This window comes from Phalacrocorax aristotelis, chromosome 8 (assembly GCF_949628215.1).
Source record: "Phalacrocorax aristotelis chromosome 8, bGulAri2.1, whole genome shotgun sequence".
NCBI lineage: Eukaryota > Metazoa > Chordata > Aves > Suliformes > Phalacrocoracidae > Phalacrocorax > Phalacrocorax aristotelis.
Window position 1 is genome coordinate 40,122,520 of NC_134283.1, and position 19,134 is coordinate 40,141,653.

General features: G+C 46.9%; 1 protein-coding gene across 1 annotated transcript in view; it reads left to right on the forward strand.

The window, feature by feature from the left end:
* The window catches only part of MGAT4B (alpha-1,3-mannosyl-glycoprotein 4-beta-N-acetylglucosaminyltransferase B), a 52,460-nt gene that overhangs the window by 26,711 nt on the left and 6,615 nt on the right, over window positions 1-19,134 (forward strand). The window contains exons 2-9 of the mRNA XM_075102732.1: window positions 9,456-9,635; window positions 10,320-10,460; window positions 11,284-11,417; window positions 14,025-14,071; window positions 16,223-16,336; window positions 16,759-16,834; window positions 17,212-17,326; window positions 18,084-18,214. Of these exons, the coding sequence (XP_074958833.1) occupies window positions 9,456-9,635; window positions 10,320-10,460; window positions 11,284-11,417; window positions 14,025-14,071; window positions 16,223-16,336; window positions 16,759-16,834; window positions 17,212-17,326; window positions 18,084-18,214 (938 nt within the window). The remainder of the gene's footprint in view (window positions 1-9,455; window positions 9,636-10,319; window positions 10,461-11,283; window positions 11,418-14,024; window positions 14,072-16,222; window positions 16,337-16,758; window positions 16,835-17,211; window positions 17,327-18,083; window positions 18,215-19,134) is intronic.

Consider the following 19,134-nt stretch of genomic DNA (forward strand, 5'->3'; position numbering starts at 1 on the left):
GCAAGTGGTGAAAGCCAGTTTGGGTTTTGATTGCGTGTGATGGTTTGCAAGCCGGCATGAAGCTGATAGTCACAGTGACAAGTAAAACAACCCATGACAAGGCCAGCGCCAAGACCAATGTGCCTGGACCTCAGTGGTGTGCAGACGAGGCTGCTGCAGGTTCCTGCAAATGCATTTTCAGTCCAGGAGAGCAATGTGCTTTCTGCTGTGAGTCTATTCCCGCTGCCCTTAGGTGCATCCGAGAGCATTCCCCCTGGCCGTGCCGCGGAAGGACGGTGCATTAGGCAAGTGCATCTTCTTTTAAACAATGCACAGGTTTGCTTGGTCAGGACTGACCACATGTGCAGACTCCCAGCCTTTCCCATTCCCCTTTTTCCCCACTTTTTTTCCACCCCTTGCCCAGGTTTGCCTGTGTGATGTCCTCACTTAAAAATCCTGTAGAGCTGCAATTATTTTGAGGCTTAATGACCCATGATTTCTGTAATGCTTTATTTTGTTCACTTTCAGCATGTTTTTACTCCCCAGTCAAATAAAGAGTATTAAAACACCCACCACGAACAAAGCCTTAGCTTTCCATTTGAGAGAAAAATGCTTCGAAAGCTGTATTCATGCTACACAGGTAAATAATTAGATTGCTAATGAATTAGCTTCACTTTGAAGACAAAAGTTGCGGTGTTCCTAATTAAGTCGTGAGGAGAGACACAGAAATTTGGGATCTTTCCCCTAAGAAATGGGGAAGAAGGGGACTGCCAACCCGGACAAGGCAGGGGACCACCAGTGGGGTGGTGATTTTCCCTACCTTGGTCTCAGCCCCATCTCATGGTGCCTCTGATCTTGCAGCACCTTCCAGCTCTTCAACATTGTTTAAGTTCCTTATTTCAGTGTTTTTCCATGGCAGTGAATTCACAGAAATAATATACTTTCTCTGTACAAAACATTTGCTTTTATCAGTTTCAAATTAATATTTTAATTGAATGATTAGTTACCTCTATATTTTGAGACAATGAGAGTGGAAGTCTGTGATGTATTTTCATTATATCACCCTTCTTTACATGCTTTTTATCACAAGCCCTATGACTATGCCCATCCTAAAATGAATAATCTCTTTTTTTTTTTTTCTTTCCTCACAGACCAGGGTTTTTTTTCAGTCCTTTGATCATTTTCATCACCCTCTTCTAAAGCCCCTTTTAAGTCTGTAATAATACTCTTTTTCAGATGAGGTGAAAACTATTCTGGGATTAGGCAGCATCATTTTAATAATGTTATAATCTTCATACTATTATTTCCCATTCCATTCACTAAGCAGACTAACATCTCGTTTGCCTCCCTCGCCATCCCTCTTTTTTTCCCTGGTTTGCTGCTGCCCTCAGAGCAGCATCAAGACAAACTGATGGTCTGGTCTCCTTCCTAGTTAATAATTGTTAGTTAAGAACCATGTGAAAAATACCTTGATTCCCCACCCCCGATTAATCTGCATCTCTCAGCTTTGGCATTAATTTGCCATTTTGTTGCCTCTTCTCCTGGTCATTTGCTTCTTTTCTGACTTTGACAAACTTATCTCCATATTTGGCTACTTCACAAATTCATCTCCTTCTCCAGATCCTCACTAAATCTATTAGGTGGTGGGTTCAGTACCAATCCGTACGGCTTCCTCTTGATGGTTAAACATTTGCCATGATGAAAATTCACTATTTAATTCCATCTTCTTTCTCTTTAGATCAATGACAGTATTTGCCCTCTTCCCTTTTCCTCCTTTGCCATCTGATTTCTCAGTCTTGTTAAATCCCTTGAATGGGTTGATAAAACCCCAGGAAAAGTCAGAAGGACCAGTTCCTTTTGCAGAAGCTGATGGTAGTTTGTACCTACCAGGAATTTTCTAACCCACCAGTGCTTTTGTTTGCAGCATGGTAAAACTCACAGGATTCGTAGTGACCTTGGAGTTCTTTGTATCGTTCAGTGTGATTCGCCCACGGAGCTGGGCAGCAGAAAGAGATCCCAATTCTGATGACTTCTGCTGCCTCCTCTGCCCTGATCCAAGACATTTTAGGCATAGGTGATGAGCATCACTGTTTGCTTTCCTAATTTCCGAGTTTCTACATCCTTGCTCTGGAGCCTGCATCCAGGGGATGCAGCTCCCTGGGGAGCTTTTTGGATCTGGGTGCAGGATCTGTGCAACTTGCTCTATTCCTTGGAAGGGGAATTAAATGTTCACCATCATTGTTGTGGTTCACCATCCCCATAATGGGAAATCTACTCATCCCCGTCCCTGAAAACTTATCAGTTAGATCTTTAAAAGAAAAAAAAATAGAAAGGTTATTTTTGGAAGGATCTGTGTGAGTGTTGGCTGAACTGGATCTCAAATGCAAACAGTTGCTCCTACTTTGGAATAATAAGGCGCAGGGGATATGTATTTTCCTCTCTCCTTCTGAGGGCATATGTGCTGAGACAACATTAAACTCCAGCAAGGAGACATGCAACAGGAATATGATGAAAACCTGCTGCTGCAAAATGAAGACATGGTGACTTAAGGGTACCCGTGTTCCCTGGGTAGAGGCCGTTAGTGGAGAGATGCATTGCATTTCTATCTCATTACGCAGAGCTGTTGAAGGTTGAAATGCTGTTAAATATACCACAGGCTCTTATTAAATGGCTATATTAAACCCCCACACACACACACACCAGATTGCAGCCGGTGAAAGCGCTTGCTTTATTTGAGGATCATTTTTTTCAGACAGGCTGACTTTTAATAAGCCTCTTGCACCAGTTGATGTGTTAGCTCAGCGTGATGGTGGTGTAGTGCTCAAACCCAGCAGATGACCCGGGGCAGCACGAGAGCCTCTGTGGCACTGGGCTGAGTGGCTGGGTGGGATCCCTCCTGCTGCCATCACCCACCTGGGCAGCCAGCGCCTTTTACTGTGTATGGAGGCCAGGTGCCGGTTTGTGTAACGTGCCACAGACCCTGATGCTGCAGAATGCTCTGCAGCTCAGGATGGTGCTTGAGCACAGGCTCTAAGTTGGGGCATAGCGATGGCACTGAGATGTGCAATGGGGTGGTGGTGGCATTGAAATACATTATTCGGCCCCAGTTCAGGATAGCGCACACCATAGGTAGTGACTGAACTGAAACAAAGTGTAAATAAAGGGCGTGTAAATAAATAGAGGGTGAACATAAGGAACTAAACCATAGCTGCTACTTTAACCACCCATGGCTATTATGCCCCCTCCCTGGAAGTGTTCAAGGCCAGGTTGGATGGGGCTTTGAGCACCCTGATCTAATGGAAGGTGTCCCTGCCCATGGTGGGGGGGGTTGGAACTAGATGATCTGTAAGGTCCCTTCCAACCCAAACCATTCTATGATTTCGTGATTACGGTGACTCTGGGGCTTACCCCATTAGTGCCAGTGCCAGCACCATTGTAACACAGCCGCTTTGCTTTGAGCTGGGAAACCCATGTGCTGCCTCCTTCCTTCCCTGTTCTCCACCCTGCCAGCCACCCTCCACACCTACAGCTGTTTTCCCAGTAATAATGAGCTTTCTAGTGGTACTAAAGACTCTACTTTCTATTTTACTTTCTCTACTGGTGTTAACCACAAATTATAATATAATAAATAAACTTGAGAATGTTTCTTTAAAAACGTTTTTCCTTTAAAACCTTTTTTCTTTAAAAAAAAAATTTAAAGAAAATTATAATAAAGAAACTTGAGGTGTATTTTTATAAGCAGTGGCTAGAAAATATCTGTTTTGACAAAGTATCCAGGTGGTTTGGGACACAGTGGAGTTGTAAATGTTGTGTAGTGTTTAACGAATAAAGCATCTGTGTTTGTTGTGTGGTGATGGCACTGCTGAAATGCTCTTTCTGTTTATGGGAACGCATCAGTCCCCAGCAGGGTAGTTACAACTGCTGGAGCCTTTTGGGAGGTCCACCTTGACAGGTAACGACTGCTCCGTGAAATCTGGCCTTGACTGTGTTTGATTTGTTGCTCAGCACATCTTGGTGCCCAGTTCCTTAAGGCAAAGCAGGTTCTCGGTGGCTGCATATATCCTAAGCTGCCAGAATATTTATGATTTTAAAAGACGAGTCTAAGAGTGGGAACAATGATCTGCTGGCTTATGGAAGGGGAGGCGATGTAGCTCTCACCTTGTTCATCCTGTAAGATGAGGACGGTTAGTGTTTCTTTAGATCTGAAGGAAAAGGCCTGCTGAATCTTCATCTTACTTGGCAAGGGCAGTGACTCTTGAGGGGTATTCTGGATGCTGAACTAGCCTCTCTGTTTCTTTCTGCTACTTAAGACAATATTTTAACTGTCACAACTAACCTGTAGCTCAACGTACCCCAGCAGAGTTGCTGCCTTGTGGTTTTTCGGGGGATGCTTTGCAGTTTTGTTTATGGTGAGTCTCTAAAGCTGGTCTCTTTCTTCTACAGCCAAATAAGTAAAAGGCAATATTTTGCTTTTAATGGTATAAAATGTTTATCGTAGAGTTACTACCGATCCCTGTGTGCAAAGTGTCTAACATCTGTGTGCTACACTAGCCGTCAGATTTCCATGTAAAGCAGAACTAACCTTCTTCACATCTCAGGAGCTGAATTTAATTCACCGATACAGCGCGGTAACTCCTTATATCCATTTTAATGGTCTGGTGAAATTCTGTTAGCAAAATACCTAATGAATGTTGAGATTCAATCAGGGCAATCTAGAGTGTAATGTGTGGAGCAGCGCCAGCATTGCATAAATCATTAAACATCAAAACATTAAAAAAAAAAAATCCCTAATCATCATCTAACTCCAAGAGCAGCTCTAAGTGGCTGGGGACGAAGCCGGGCTCGGGCAGCGCAGGCACCTGGCTGGGATGGGCACGGTGGTGAGCTGGGGCGGGATGGCTCACCAGCTTGGTTCCTTGTCCTTCACTGGTTGCATTTTTGGGTAACATAGGTGCTGTAACACGGGGAGGGGGTTGTGTGCTCTGGAGTCCCCCCCAGGACCTTGCAAGTCCTAGAGGGAGAACAGTTATTAATTAAAGGGGTGCTTTAAATAAAACGAAGGAGCATAGTCATTGCAGAAATGCGGTAGGCAGTTCAGTTTTCTGCTCCAACTCCATTTGCGTTGTGAACTGGGGACTGCACTTTTTTCCAGCTCTTTGGCCTTGGAAACTCTTGCAGCAGACGGGTCAAAAGGTGCCGTTGTGCTCTTGAAGCCAAGATTTTATAAAGATAAAGGGTTTAGAGGTTTGGGTTTTGTTCTTAGCTTTTAAACAAAGTCTCTTGCAAGTCTTCCTAATGAGAAGCAAATCTAGCTAGCAAAGACTTTGCATTTGCTTTTGAAAAGATTGAATTGGAGGGAAATCTCTGGCTTTGGCCATGGGACTGCTCTGCTGGGAGAGGTTATCTGCAGAGAACAAAACCAAAAGTAATTGGTCCTGAAAGACGGACATGTTTAAAATGCACTGCAGGCTCCCTGGGAAGTTGGAGTGCGATTTGAAAGACTGATGCAGAATATGGAATTATAACATTCTGGACTGTATATATAGATTTATATATGGATGACCGCGTGAGATTTCAAGGTGCAGGTTTTATTGGCACTGGTCTGGTTTTGTGCCCAACTGGTGGTTTAGGATCAGATTAGGTATTTTGCTTTCACTCAATAACTGAAAAATGGATAATCAGAGCAGATGCAGGTGTCCCAGCCATCACCTCTGCTAGCAAACATGGTTTGCACTTCATAGTCACTTAAATAAGAACAAAGCCACAGAATCCTCCATCATGGAGAAATACTTTTTATTAAACAGATGCTGTCTTGGATGGATGAAAACCTTTGGGAAGGCTGCAGATCAGCTCTGCAGAGCCCACGTAAGGCTCCTGGGGAGCAGCCCGTGAGCCCCACGAGCACATGCCCATCCAATGCACGCTGCTGCATCCCGGCTACCGGGAAAGGAGCCCCGTCAAGCCGTCCTGCCTGCTGCTTCACCAGCGGTTGACGTTGTTGCTTAGCAAACCCAGCACAGGATTCTCAGCTGGAGGCACCCAGCTAAAAATACGAAGCCCGGCAGCTGCAGCCAGGGCAAGAGAAGGGAGCGGAGCAGGGAGCCGTTGGTCAGCCAGCGATGCTCAGCCGGATGCTTCCTATGGCCGCTGTCCCTCTGCTGCAGGCTGCTCCCCCCTCCAGGGATGCACGACCCCCAGATCTGCTCCAGTGAGCGCCAGGATGGACAGATGGCAGCCGGCGCTCAGCTGTGCCCAGCGGTGCCTTCTCTGGCCTGCAGAGAGCCGCTTGTATGAAGCTGCTCGATGTATGCATGGAGCCGTACAGCCAGCCTGTTTCTAAAGACAGATTGCAAAAAAACGTTGAGTGCAATTATTAGGCATGGCAAGGTGAAAAATGGGTTATTTGGAAGGCACTGGGCATGCACAGTGTGTGCTGCAAGTACTGCAAGTTTGAGAGGTTTTGGGGCTCCCAGGCCTGTCCTGCAGACTGTCCCTAACACCAACTCTCTTTATTAAACCAGTGTATTTTAAGCTTGAAGCAATGTGTTATTTCTCAAGAAAGTGTAAGCTGAGTCGTTTTTTCAATACAGTTATAGCTAGGAGTTTTTGTCCTGCAATGCCTGAGTCTGGAGATATTTTAAGAGTTCTGCTGTCTTGTGCTGGGAGGGAATACAATAAATATGTGGATGGGGAGTGCTGCTGCTTGAAAGGTAAGTAAAGGGTCTGTGCTGAACTGACAATAGCTGAAAAATTTGTTCAGCCTAATTAGCAGCAAATCACTTCTGTGTCCAACCTTGCTTGTAGAGATGGGAGCCAATTCCTCCCCGCCCTGTTATCCTCTGCTGCCCTTTGTGGCTTTTCAGAGCCCTCCCTGAGCAGCTGAGGGTTTTTGTGAGGATGGCAGGGCTGCATCCGTGTGTCACTGCAGACAGACGAGTGCAAAATGGCATTACTGGAAATTCATGGGGAACTATACACCCATCTTGGGCTTTGTCTGAGATTGTTCAAGCTGTCACCGGAACTGGTCACGATCGATCAGCTTTTAAATTTCATGAAATTTTAATTAAAGAATGGAAAGCTTACGAAGACATCACAGGACAAGAGCACAGAAAACAAATACAATTTCACTTCCAACCATTAGCGAGAAAAGCAGCAAATGGTTGACTGCACATCACCATTGCAGCCTAATGAAAAGTACAGCTTTTGGCTTCAGCGGGCAGGTCATTAGTGACTGAATAATCAGTGACATTTCCCTTCTAAATCTGACACAAACGAAGTGCAGTGCTCTGGAAAAAGCCATTAAGTGCAAAGCCTTGCCTTTACTCTGCTCCAGGTATTGGAGAGCAAGATCTAATGGCAGCCTTTAGCTGTGATTTGGCTTTGATAGTATCCATGGGATAGTGACCCCCCGGTATGATGGGAGCCAAATGCTTCCAGCCTTGCACAAGCACAGTTTCTGCCATTGTTTCATGCAAAAATGGGAAGTGAGACTTGCTCCTTGCTGGTGTTCACAGGTGCTGCTGGTAAAAGATACAAGTAGGAAAAGCTATAATCTAGCGTACTGGGAAGCTGAAAGGTATATTCTTACATGTGAGAGGTACCAGGAGGTAAAGGTCTAGCCCATCGTGGAGTCAATTTAAAGCCTGACATACTCCTGTGAATTTGCATGGCAGCTCCTGAAGCTGGGTGTTAACCTGTTTTTCTGCAAATTTGTAAATGTTTTCTCGATGGGAGTGGAAAGCGAGCAGCAACGCACAGGAAAAAGGAAGGACTTCTCTTGTTTATGTCTGTCTCTTGACTTTCTCTGAATAACGTGTTGTCAGATGGACGGAGTAATCAAATGGGGTGTAACTTCCTCTGCTCCCTCCCCATATGCCAGTGGCTTTGAAAATAATGCTGAAAGGTTAATAGGAGCCGGACTGCCTTGGGGGAGGTCCCTTGTGTTGAAACAGTGAGCCTTTAAGAAGGACTTTTTGGGGAAGAGGTGCCATGGGGGAAACTTTTCCTGGGCAAAAGCATTGATGGGAGCTGGGCTGGGAAGCACTGTTGTCTTGGAAACTCTGTGCTTTGGAGCTGGGTATGCCTGATCTTCAAAATTCCTTTTTCTTTTTCTTTATGGACCCCAAATTAGAAATTGTCGATGCAGTCAGTGTACCATTTTTCAGTGGCTCTGATTCATATTTAGCCCTGTATTGGCAAGTTCCAGTGCAGTATTTTTGGTCATTAGCTCTCCTGGTCGTGTTTGGGCTAAGGGTCTCCTATTCAGTGGGTAAATCTATTTTGGGTATAGTCCTGTGAGTTACAGCCTTACTGAAAACACATGAGTGACCACAGACAAAAGTGTATTTTTAATGAGTAGTTTCATTATTAATGGGGTAAAAAAGGGCCCAGAAAAGTTCATTAATGGCTAACTGGTTCCACTCCTAGCTATTGTGTAGTTAGTTCCAGCTGAAGGCTTTCAGTAGTTTTACTGCTTAAAAAGGGCATGGTGATAAGATGTTTCAAAATAAAAGGCTTTATTACCCTATCAAACATTCCTTTTTTATACATTACATTTATAATGCATCATTTAGGTGTATATCCAAATACTTGGATTTATATAAGCATCTAGGCAGCTATTGCCGTGAAATATTCTTTATCCTGCCTTGTTTCAGAGAGCTTAGATTCCCCAAGTCCCTTTTGGCCATTAGAATTTGGGACTCACTTCTGAAGCTGGAGGAGGTGCTGTGCCCACCCTCATCTGGCTGAAGAGCAGCCTCCCCCTTGCCAGCATCTCACTTTCCGTCACTCAGGGTCATCTGGGAGATGCCCCGTGCCATCTGGAGAAGGCCTTTGAGATGCTTTCCAGGGATTCTCATGAATTACCCACTTGAAGACCCTTCAACATGTGCTCTTAAAAGTCTTTCCTTTTAAGAAAGGAAATCATAAGTGAACCAAAGCAAGGAGCAAGGCAATTAAAAATATTTCTATTCCTTTTGTTTGTCATGTCTTTAACAGGCCATCACCACCAGTGCTTTCAGTTGTTTTTCACTTGACTCTAGTTCCCTGCTGCTTGCTACAGCGGTTGCCATCTCACGTGCTCAAACTTCTGGAGCTGCATAGAGATGCTGAATATTGCTCATAAAATTAATGTCAACAGCTGACTCCCCTTTCCAAAATATATAGTGAAGAAGAGCTACCATGCAACTTTTTTTTATGCTGCATGCGCTTTGGTCACAGAGAACAACATTGTATTTCTATATGACCCGGGAACCCAAGTTAAAGAGAAAAATGGAAGGAGTTTTTTAATTGTAGTTCTGCACCTTAAACTGCCCTCTCTCCAACACAACTGATGGGTGCGTGCCGGACCACAGCTCCCTAAATCCACATTTTAAGGACTGTGGAGGTAGGGGGTGTATCAGTGACTGGCATTGCTTTTGTGACTTGAAACCTTTCAGAGAATGGAGGAAAAGCTTCTCTCACTTTTCCATCCTCAGGTGATGTTGTGGACATCTACCAGCGGGAGTTTCTCGCCCTCCGAGACCGACTGCACGCAGCTGAACAGGAGAGCCTGAAGCGCTCAAAGGAGCTCAACCTGGTCTTGGAGGAGATCAAGAGAGCAATCTCGGAGAAGCAGGCCCTGCGGGATATAAACCGGACCTGGAGCAGCTTATCTGGTGAATAAACACAGAAGTTGAGGATCTCAGGCTGTTTTGAAGCTGTTGCTAATGAGGAGGTAGAGAGGTGTGTGTGTGTGTGTGTGTGCAGGGCTGCAGACAGGACGTGCTCTTCTCTCCCCGGCATGAGCAAATTGTGGAGTTCAGAGCAACTTGGGAACTCTTAAACTCCTGTATAATTAGAAGTGCATATGCATCATTAAACACTGAGATTTGCCTCTGCTGCGGGTATTTGCCAATTTGCTTGCTTACAAGCTTTTTTTTCCTTGCAAGTCGTACATGCCATTTCCTGGCTGTATTGAATCCATATGGAAAAATGGGTATCCAAAGAGAGGGGGGAGGAAGGAGTTAGGTTGGCTGAGCACCCCTCACCAATTTATGTGTTCATTTTTTGGTTGTTTTTTTTTGAGTTGCTCGGTTTTGGATCTCTGCAGAAAGATCTGATTTGACTTTCATTTGATCTTCATTCCTCCCCCTCCTTCCCAAATATTTTGGGACTGCTTTAAGGCCCTCATGGCTCCTGCTAAACTTTAATTGGGTTTGTCATAGCATGTTAAAGGTTGGCCTGATTTTTTATAACCCAGCACTAGTCTCGGGTGGCCAGGCTGCTCTAAAAAGGCTTTTTGCCTTGCAGTCTCTTCCTACCTGCCATTCCTTGCAATTGATTCCCTTTTCCTTTTTAAGACGAAACCAAGTTAAAACTGTGGAATATCACCAACAAGAATGTGCTGCACCTTCCCACCATCTTCCATCATTTGCCACATTTGCTGTCAAAGGAGAACAGTCTGCAGCCAGCCGTGCATGTGGGACAGGGGCGCACTGGAGGTAAATGGGACTTAGTGCTGCTTCAGGTGCTCTTCCTCACCTTAGTGCCTGTCCCTCCCCTTTCCTCTGGGCCTGGCTGTGGCACGGAGATGAGCGGGACTGGAGGAACGGCTGCATGCATCATGCAAGCTTCCTTGGTATCGTGGCACATGGGGTGGGTAAACCATGTCACATCTGCAAGTCTACAGAGGGGTGCTGTCTGTGCTCCTGACCGGCACTAAAATGTTCTCAGTGAATCTGCCAGATGTTTTTGCTGCTTTCCATCTCCAGAGTGCTCAAGACTTTGCCTGGAAGGTGGTCAGATGAAAGCACAGTTTGCTGGGCGCTTCATGGAGACATTAACCAGTCTTAGGAGACAAATCCCATTTGGAGTAGGACTTTGGGTACTAGGTGATTCTCTGCTGCTCCCAAATCCCAACCCAAAGCCAAAGACATGACTTATCCCTCCTAAATTGAGGTGCTTCTGGCCATGGGAGGGGTTTGGAGAACAAGGGTGGTCTTGAAGTTGACATTCATAGGCTGAAAAGGGCCCTAGGAAGGGGAGGGGGCTAGGGTGTTTCCTTAGGCAACAGTCTTTCAGGGAGAAAAGTCTGTCTGACTGCCATGGGTGGTCTGCCAGCCTGGCGCACTGGGGTTCTCCTGATCGGTACTGGGCTGGGGGACAGGAGTATGGGAACCCTGCGTAGCCCAGGAACCCGCCAACCTGCTGATCACTGCTGGCTTTTAATGATGGAGCAGGTGAACCATGAGGTCATGGGAGCAGGGCAAAGTGGCTTGTCCCGGCACATCCCCCTCTCTAAAACCTCTCCTTGGCCCTGGGCAGTGTCTGTTGTGATGGGAATCCCCAGCGTGAAGCGGGAAGTGCATTCCTACCTCACCGACACCCTCAACTCCCTCATCTCAGAGCTCACTCAGCAGGAGAAGGAGGACTCTGTCATTGTCGTCCTCATCGCTGAGGTAAGAGGGCTTTTCCTGTTTATCATATTTCCCTGTTTATCCCATTTCCCTGTTTATCCCGTTTCCCTGGCCCCCATCCCATCCCACTGTCCGCCAAACCCAGTGCCAAACAGGACAGCACCCAACCTGGAGGCCAGCTCTGCCACGTGCCGGGGCAGATAGGCCCAGCCTTGGGCTGCCCTCCAACCAGGATCATGAGGTGTGTCCTGCCCAAAATGAAACTCCGATTGGGCCAGAGGGGGTCAAGATTCGAGCAGGCGAACATTAGCAGCTGCCAGTGCAGCACATGCTTTATCTTTCTGGCCTAAATCATGATGGGTCTTGCAGGATGCTTGAGTGGTTGTTCCCAAAATATGCTGGAGCAGCCCCATGGCCACATCTGGGGGAGCTCTCAGACCTGCTTCTGAAGCAGCTTCATTTCTCTGTGTACCTGTAAGACAGCACTAACCCCCTCTCTAAACCCAAGAGCTTGCTGATTTGGCGCTGAGACTAATACGATGCCTCTTCATACTGATATGTGGAGCCCTGAATCAGCTGCTGAATCCAGAGGCTAAAAAGGCTTGATATATTAATCCGCAAGAGCTGCTTTTATCTATGGGTTTAGGTGGTTATTTTTCTCCATGGCTTTCCCCTCAGGATTACTTTCTTGAGCTTGAAGTGTATTTGTCTTAATTTCCAGAAATCTGGTGAGAAAGATAAACCTCAGTGGCACGTCACTGGGAACAGAACAAAGATAAATGTCTGGGTTTGCTGCCTGTTTACCCATAATTTGACATTTTGAGTAGCATTGGCTTTTGGGTCTCTGGCTTTGTACAAGGAGAAGGTGTACACAGATGAGTGCAGCCCAAAGTGCCCAAGACAAGATTTGGTCCTGGCTGTCATATCCCTTTGAGCCAGAGCAGGTTTGGTGGCTGTTTTCATGACGGGTGAGTTAAAGCATGAGAGGTTTTGAGTAACTTGATGAAAAACATCATCTGTTTAGTACTGCAGTAATATTATTTTTAGTTGACTTGAAAGTAGGGTGTGCTGTGATGGCAGCACCTGACTTTCCGTGTGTACCTGTGACGAGGGAAGTGAACAACAAAGGAATTAATTCTGGTACCACGAAGTGTAGGAGCACATGTGCCGTAACCCAGTTACAGCGATGGTAGTTCTTGCAGATCACCACTGCCACTGTTCTTTCTTGCAGACACAACATCCTCCTTCCATGCTGGTGTCAACCACCACTGTGCCTGTTCTGCCTCTTCCCAGACAAAGCATTTCTCGATGTACCTGCACTTGGCATTGCTTGTTAGGGCTCATCAGGCATCGAATAAAGAGTAAACAGTGGAGAGGTGGTATGAACCTGGAGCGGATGCTGGGTAATTTAAAGTCACAGGACAAGTGAAGCAACTGAATGTCCATCTTGGGATGGGGACGTCTCATTTCTGAGTGCCACCACTAACCACCACAGGTGTCATCCACCCTGGCTGGGCTGCCTGGGAGAGCTGGGGTGGTCTTGGTTTGCAGAGGGGAGCCCTGCGGCGAGCTGGCTGGCTCGGCTATCACCCACCCGCTGTTTTGGTAGCAGCCGGGTGCTTGGATTGGAGCTACATGTTTGCTCCCAAAGCCAGGAGCATCTTTCCTGCCTTTGTTTTTCCCGTTGCTGTTTTCTTGGCAGCGCTGGGGTAAGAAATCAGTCCAGCACCAGGAGCCTGAGCCCTGTTTGGGAAAAGGACCTTTTTCCTCTTGAGAAAAACCTCTCTTGTCACTGTTCCAGCATGGAAGCACTGTCCTCAGCATGTGACATACATCCCTGGCATCTCAGTTCTCACCTCCGCTTGGCGCCGAGCACAGCAGCAGCCGGTCCCAGCTTCTGTGATGCTGCGTCTGCAGATCCGCCTGGGACGCATAGTCCCGTGATCCATACAACTTCCCAAAACAATGCCACCACCAGGAAACAGGCACAGATTTTGCTTCTGGGTCTCCTGTCCTTTGTTCTTGGATTTTGTTTTCCCAGTCACTGTGCAGATGGTTTCTGTCCAGTGGCTGTCCGTATGTTTGCACTTATCTCTCCTGCAGATAGCTGTGTGCGGCACTGCTGACCTTTGCCTCCCAATTGTTACAGGTTGCCAGGCTGATTGTGGGAACAAACTGTTGTTCTAGGAAGAAAAGTGTCAAAATGAACCTGAAATGAAAAATGCACACTTATAAATAAACCTCTCTCTCACACAAAAGGGGTGGAGATCCTCTTCTGCTGAGAGTATTCGCTTGGATGAAAGCCAGCATGTATAGAGAAAAAATAAATAGCTCAGAAGTTAACGCTTTGTGCAAATGCTTGGTGTTGGCAGAGGCAGAAGTGCCAGGAGACCACGTGGGGAAGATGCACAGGGTTTGAGTCCTTCAGAGTGTTTCTTGGTGTGTCATGCCTTTGGTTAACACTGGCCACAAAGGAGGGGCTCCTATGAGTCCTCAGCACTGGGAGAGCAGTTAAACTGGATAAAAGGAGACATGAAGATGGTACAGAGGTGCTGACAGCACCCCCAGCGTGTGTTGAAGGTGATTTCTGAGCCACGGGAGGACAGACTGAGGCTGAAGGATCTAACACTGCTTATCTTTTGTTTTCAGACAGATCCACAGTACACGGCCGGAGTGGCAGAAAATATCAAAAACTTGTAAGCACTTCCAAATGACTACATCGGTACGATCTGTGCCTGTAGCGAGGCCAGGGAACGGCTTCATTAAGGAGAAAATAAATGCTTTTATGCTTCCCTTCTGTTTTTTTTTTTTTTGTCTGTTTGAGTTTTTTATGTTCTTAAACTCTGGGCTGTCTTTGCTATCGCCGCTTCCACTTTCCGCTTGTTCTAAAATGCATCCCGCATGTAGCTTCCATTAGGCCACTTTGTGCTTGCAGTATTTAACGCGTGTGGTCATGCCATTTCATTTTGCTCTTTCTGTCCTGTGGCACTGCAAGAAGATGGATTGTTTAGATTTCCAGTGATTCTGGCAATTGTTTCTGTGTCTAGTGCAGCCCTCTACCTGCTCTGCGGAGTCAGAGCAACTGGGCAGTGTGGTAAGCACACCCAAATGCTACTGCCTTATTTTGCTTTAAAATCTGTGATCCATTTTTCTTCCCACTCCAGCCTGTTTGTTTTTCCCTTGTTCTAGGCGCTAGTTACATTTGTCTCTCACACTAGCTGCTATTTATGTCCTGGAGTCTTAGTGGCTTTTGCAGCTTCATCTGTGGCTGTTTAAGCAGAAGCTGGTGACAGATTATTAACCGTGAGACGGTCCAGGCATTAACAGCATCAGAGCTTGGAGGCAAAAGAAAAAGGTGGTGAGAGAAGAGGCTGTGACTCCCATCCAGCTCCTGCAATTGCATGTTTCCAAAGGATCGCAGTCGCCATAAGACAGAGCCGCAAAAGGGCAGCACATCCTCCCGGCGCCCCTCGTCCCCGAGCCAATGATGGGAGAGGGGCTGGGACGTGTGCGGGGAGGGTTGTGTTCCCGGGCACTTGCAGAAGAGCTGAAACAGAGCCCTCCATCTTGCTGTGCAGAAGCTGGCAGAGCTCCCCTCCTGCCTGCTGGCAGGAGGACGCACTTATCGGGGGATAATGGACTGATTGTCCGATGGATGCTGATGAAATTACTGGGCGCTGCTGCAGAGAGAGCTTCTGCGTGGAAGGCCTGAAACTTTAATTGACTTAATGATTTGATTTCTCACTGTCCCCTTCTCCAGTGCCTCCTGCCCTTCCCTGATTCACTGAAATTATTTTTCTTCCAAATTGAATTGAGATGGTGTGGGGCCAGGGCAGGCTGAGCTCACGTCACAGGAGGGAGAAAGCTGTTGCTGTTCTGGTACGTGTTTTGTCAGCTCAGTGAGAGGCTTCTGTTTCACTGCTGCCTGAGGAAGGGAAGATTTGAAAATGTTAGCTGAAAAATCTTGCCAGTCCCAAGGAGGGAATAAGGAAGGGAAACATAAGCGAGAAGTTTTTGGCAATCTTGCTGCTTTGTCTCCCTCTGCCCCATCTCCCGTCCTCCAGGCTCTGCACAAACAAAGGAAATCAGCCTTGCACCAAATGTTCTCAAAAAGGCAGTATAAAAATAACTGGTTTTCCCGCTTATCTCTCACAGTTACAGTAATCTCTGGGTATTGAAGCAATACCCAGAGCAACAAGCAGGGCTGTTGTAGGTACCTATTTTTCAGATGGGTGACACTTTTTTCTGTTTGTGTTTGAGTCTTTAAAGGGTTCTTAGCCACATTGTAGGAAAAATATGTGCTGATTTTATCAGCATTAGGGAACTAGGTAGAGTTCCTGCTGGCTGTCCTAACTATAGCACAGCAGTGTTTTAAGTAACTTATCAGAAATGAATAACATAATCACTGCAAAATGGCTTTTAATTACTGATGCATTTGGAAAACCTCTAAATGCCAGTAGTGCCAGTGAGCCCTTTCTTTGGTGTGCCAGTCTGCAGGTCCATTTAATCGTCTAGAGTATATGGGGCTCATGGCTGGTCTTTAAAGCTGACCTGTGCAAGCATGCAGGAGGGAGAAGGGATGCTGGAGGGAGAGCACAAGACCGTGGGGCTATCAGAGACCATGGGAGTGATAGAGTTCGAGAGAGAGCAGCTTTAAAACTCCATGACAATCCCTGCTGATTTCCTTTGGTGAGGCCTGGAAGTACACTAGCTACCGGGCCAGTTTTATCTTAGAGACTGTATTGTTTTTGTTTTGTTCTGCGGCTCAGTGTTTAGCGAGTGATGTGGTCTATGAAATGGTGTGTCAGACGTGGAGGTATTTGTTTACTGCTGCTTTTCTCCCTCAGATTCCCAAAGGAAATACACTCAGGTCTCCTGGAGGTAATCTCCCCATCTCCGCATTTCTATCCTGATTTCTCCCACCTGCGAGAATCCTTTGGGGACCCCAAGGAAAGAGTCAGGTAAGAATCAATGAGCTTAAAAACAAGAAAGCCCTGAATTAACTGCAGCATCTCCTCCCAACTCCAGCAGGGAAGGCTCTTCTGCAGCGCCGGGCAAGGTCCTTAAACTTGCTTTCCAAGAGCTGGAAGGATGTGGTGGGAGGGGTGTGAACTGGCGCCAGCTTTGCAGGGCTTGCCTTGTGCTGCAGTGTTTCCATCATCAAGCGAGGGGGTCATTTTAACCCCTATGTTCATTTTGGAAGTCCCCAAGTTTTCCAGTAACTCTTAGCTGACCAGTTTGAGACCAAAACGAGGAGGCCGTATGCCATCCGCCCTCCAAGAGCTATGCCACCTCCCTGACTTAAAGCCAGCCTTGGATGCTCCCCTGAGCAGCCTGGTATCCCAGGAGAGATCGGTGCTCCCACCACGTTTGTCTTTTGCAGGTGGAGGACAAAGCAGAACCTCGACTACTGTTTTTTAATGATGTATGCCCAGTCCAAAGGCATATATTACGTGCAGGTGAGTTTGGTGCAGCGGGTGGAGGGGAAATGATTGGACCTGTGAGTTCACTGTGGCTCGTACTGAGCTGAGAAGGGGCAAAGAGCATGTCCACTTGTGTGATGCAGCAGAGCGGGAGCAGGTTTTAACCAGATAGGTTCAAAAGCCAGGTATCTAAGATGCTTTAGACTTGGAGACCTCCCGCATAGGGAGGGCAGAAATCCTTGTCTTGTTTACCTGTTAGATTGGGTGAGAAAAATCTGCTTGGGGCATCTTCCAAAATAAGCCAGGTCTGTGCCAAAGCTTTCCTCCAGTCAACGGCATGATTGCTCTGCACAGAGATGCTCTTACTGGAACCTGGATGGGTCGTTGGCACTGAGTGTCCTTTCCTCTTGCAGCTGGAGGATGATATTGTGGCCAAACCAAACTATCTCAGCACGATGAAGAACTTTGCCTTGCAGCAGCCCTCTGAGGAGTGGATGATCCTGGAGTTTTCTCAGCTGGGGTTTATTGGTAATGTTCTCCCACACTCACCCCAGCCCCATCAAGCATGGGCAAAAGTGCTTCCTGGTTCTTGCAAGCACTTACGCTCTTGGTCCAACGAGTTGTCCCCACGAGATGGTAAAATACTTGGACTTGATCCCTCCCTGTTTTTGCAGTGACCCTTGTGTTTGCACAGGGGAGAAAGATCCTTACAGCTGGTACTGCTGATACTCACTTTTAATAAAAATAAACCCAGTCGGTCGCCCAGCCAACAGCCAAACAGCTTAGATGTGACCAGTAGCTTTTAGGCTGGATGGGATCTGGAGTTGCCTAAGAGTGTGTAAAAGGAAGTTTACATCAGCACAGAACTATTTTGGGAACAGCAGTACATGGTTGCAGTAGCAGCTTGATCTGTTATTTTGGATACTGGTTTGACTGGCTTGAAACTTGTAGTTTTCAGGGCAGGAAATGGCCTGTCCTGCAGCTGGCTGAATGTTTTTCATCCTTATTTCTCCCTGCTGAATGGAAGAGTTTTAGACCTTTTGATACTGTTGTGATCTGTGAGACGCTAATGCTTTCTAATTCTGTGATGAATATTAAATCCGGAACTGTATTAGCAATGCCAGCAGTACTGGTACATAAAACAGAGCAGCAAGCTATTTCCTTTATGTAGCGAGATGGACACATCCAATCTCCACAGCCCAGTCTCCCAAGTTTTTCCGTCCCAGCTCTGATTCCTGACCGTTTCATACCATAGTTACTCTCTCTCTCTTTCTTTGTGCCATAGGAAAAATGTTCAAGTCTCTGGATCTGAGCTTGATTGTGGAGTTCATCCTGATGTTCTATAAGGACAAACCCATTGACTGGCTGCTGGATCACATCCTCTGGGTGAAAGTCTGCAACCCTGAGAAAGATGCAGTACGTAAAAAAAACTCTGTTGAAGGGAAATCTTCTGTTGTGTGGGCAAATGTACCTTGATCTGTGTCTCCAGAGGACCATTTCTGTGAGCCTTGGTGCTAACTGACTTTGCACTGAACCGTGCCATCCCTGCAGAGTATGCCGCAGGGTGTCCTTGCAGGTTGTGTAAGCAAAGGCCTGGGAGTTCAGGCTTTTGTAGTCTGCAGCTGCCAGAAAAGACATTATTTCTGCATCTAAGCACTAACAGGGTATTCCTCCTCCAGACCTTGATGAGAGTAGCCGTTCCCCATTCTTCTGTGTTGTCTTTCATTCCAGTGTACTTCTCTCCCTGAGCCATTCCCCACTCACTGACTATAACCCCAGAATAACCCTTTGGCCCTGGGCTCATGTGCCATACCCGCCTGGAGCACACATGCAGGCTGCCCAGAGAGCTCACCCCAGATGACCCAAGAGCAAGCCCTCTGTGCGTAGTGTGCCAAAATTAAGCCAGAGCACGAAAAGGTCTTGTCAGGGTTTCTAGGAGGGTGCAGAAAGGTGAAATGGCCCCATTTTCATGCTGCCATCTCGTTTTCGGAGCCACGTCTGCACAAAGCCTTGCAGACAGCAGCACAGAAGCCCCTGTGCCCTGCAGAGGTTGTGTCTGAACTCCCATCGGCGGTGGCAGCGAGGGGCTAAAGCGAGTGGGAAGGGCAGAGGAGGAGTGTGTGTGACAGCAAATGTAAGATGAGCTCATCACCAGATACTCTTCTGTCTCCTCCCTGAACATATTGTATTTACTCATATGCTCGTTCGCCCTCCTCCCGTGGCAGAAAACGAGCAGCAGAGTCCCTGTGCAGAGCTTGCAGCCAGTTGCTTAAGACAGACCTCGTGGCCACAACTACTTTGTGGTGGCAAATGCCAGAGCAAGTGTTCACTCTGGG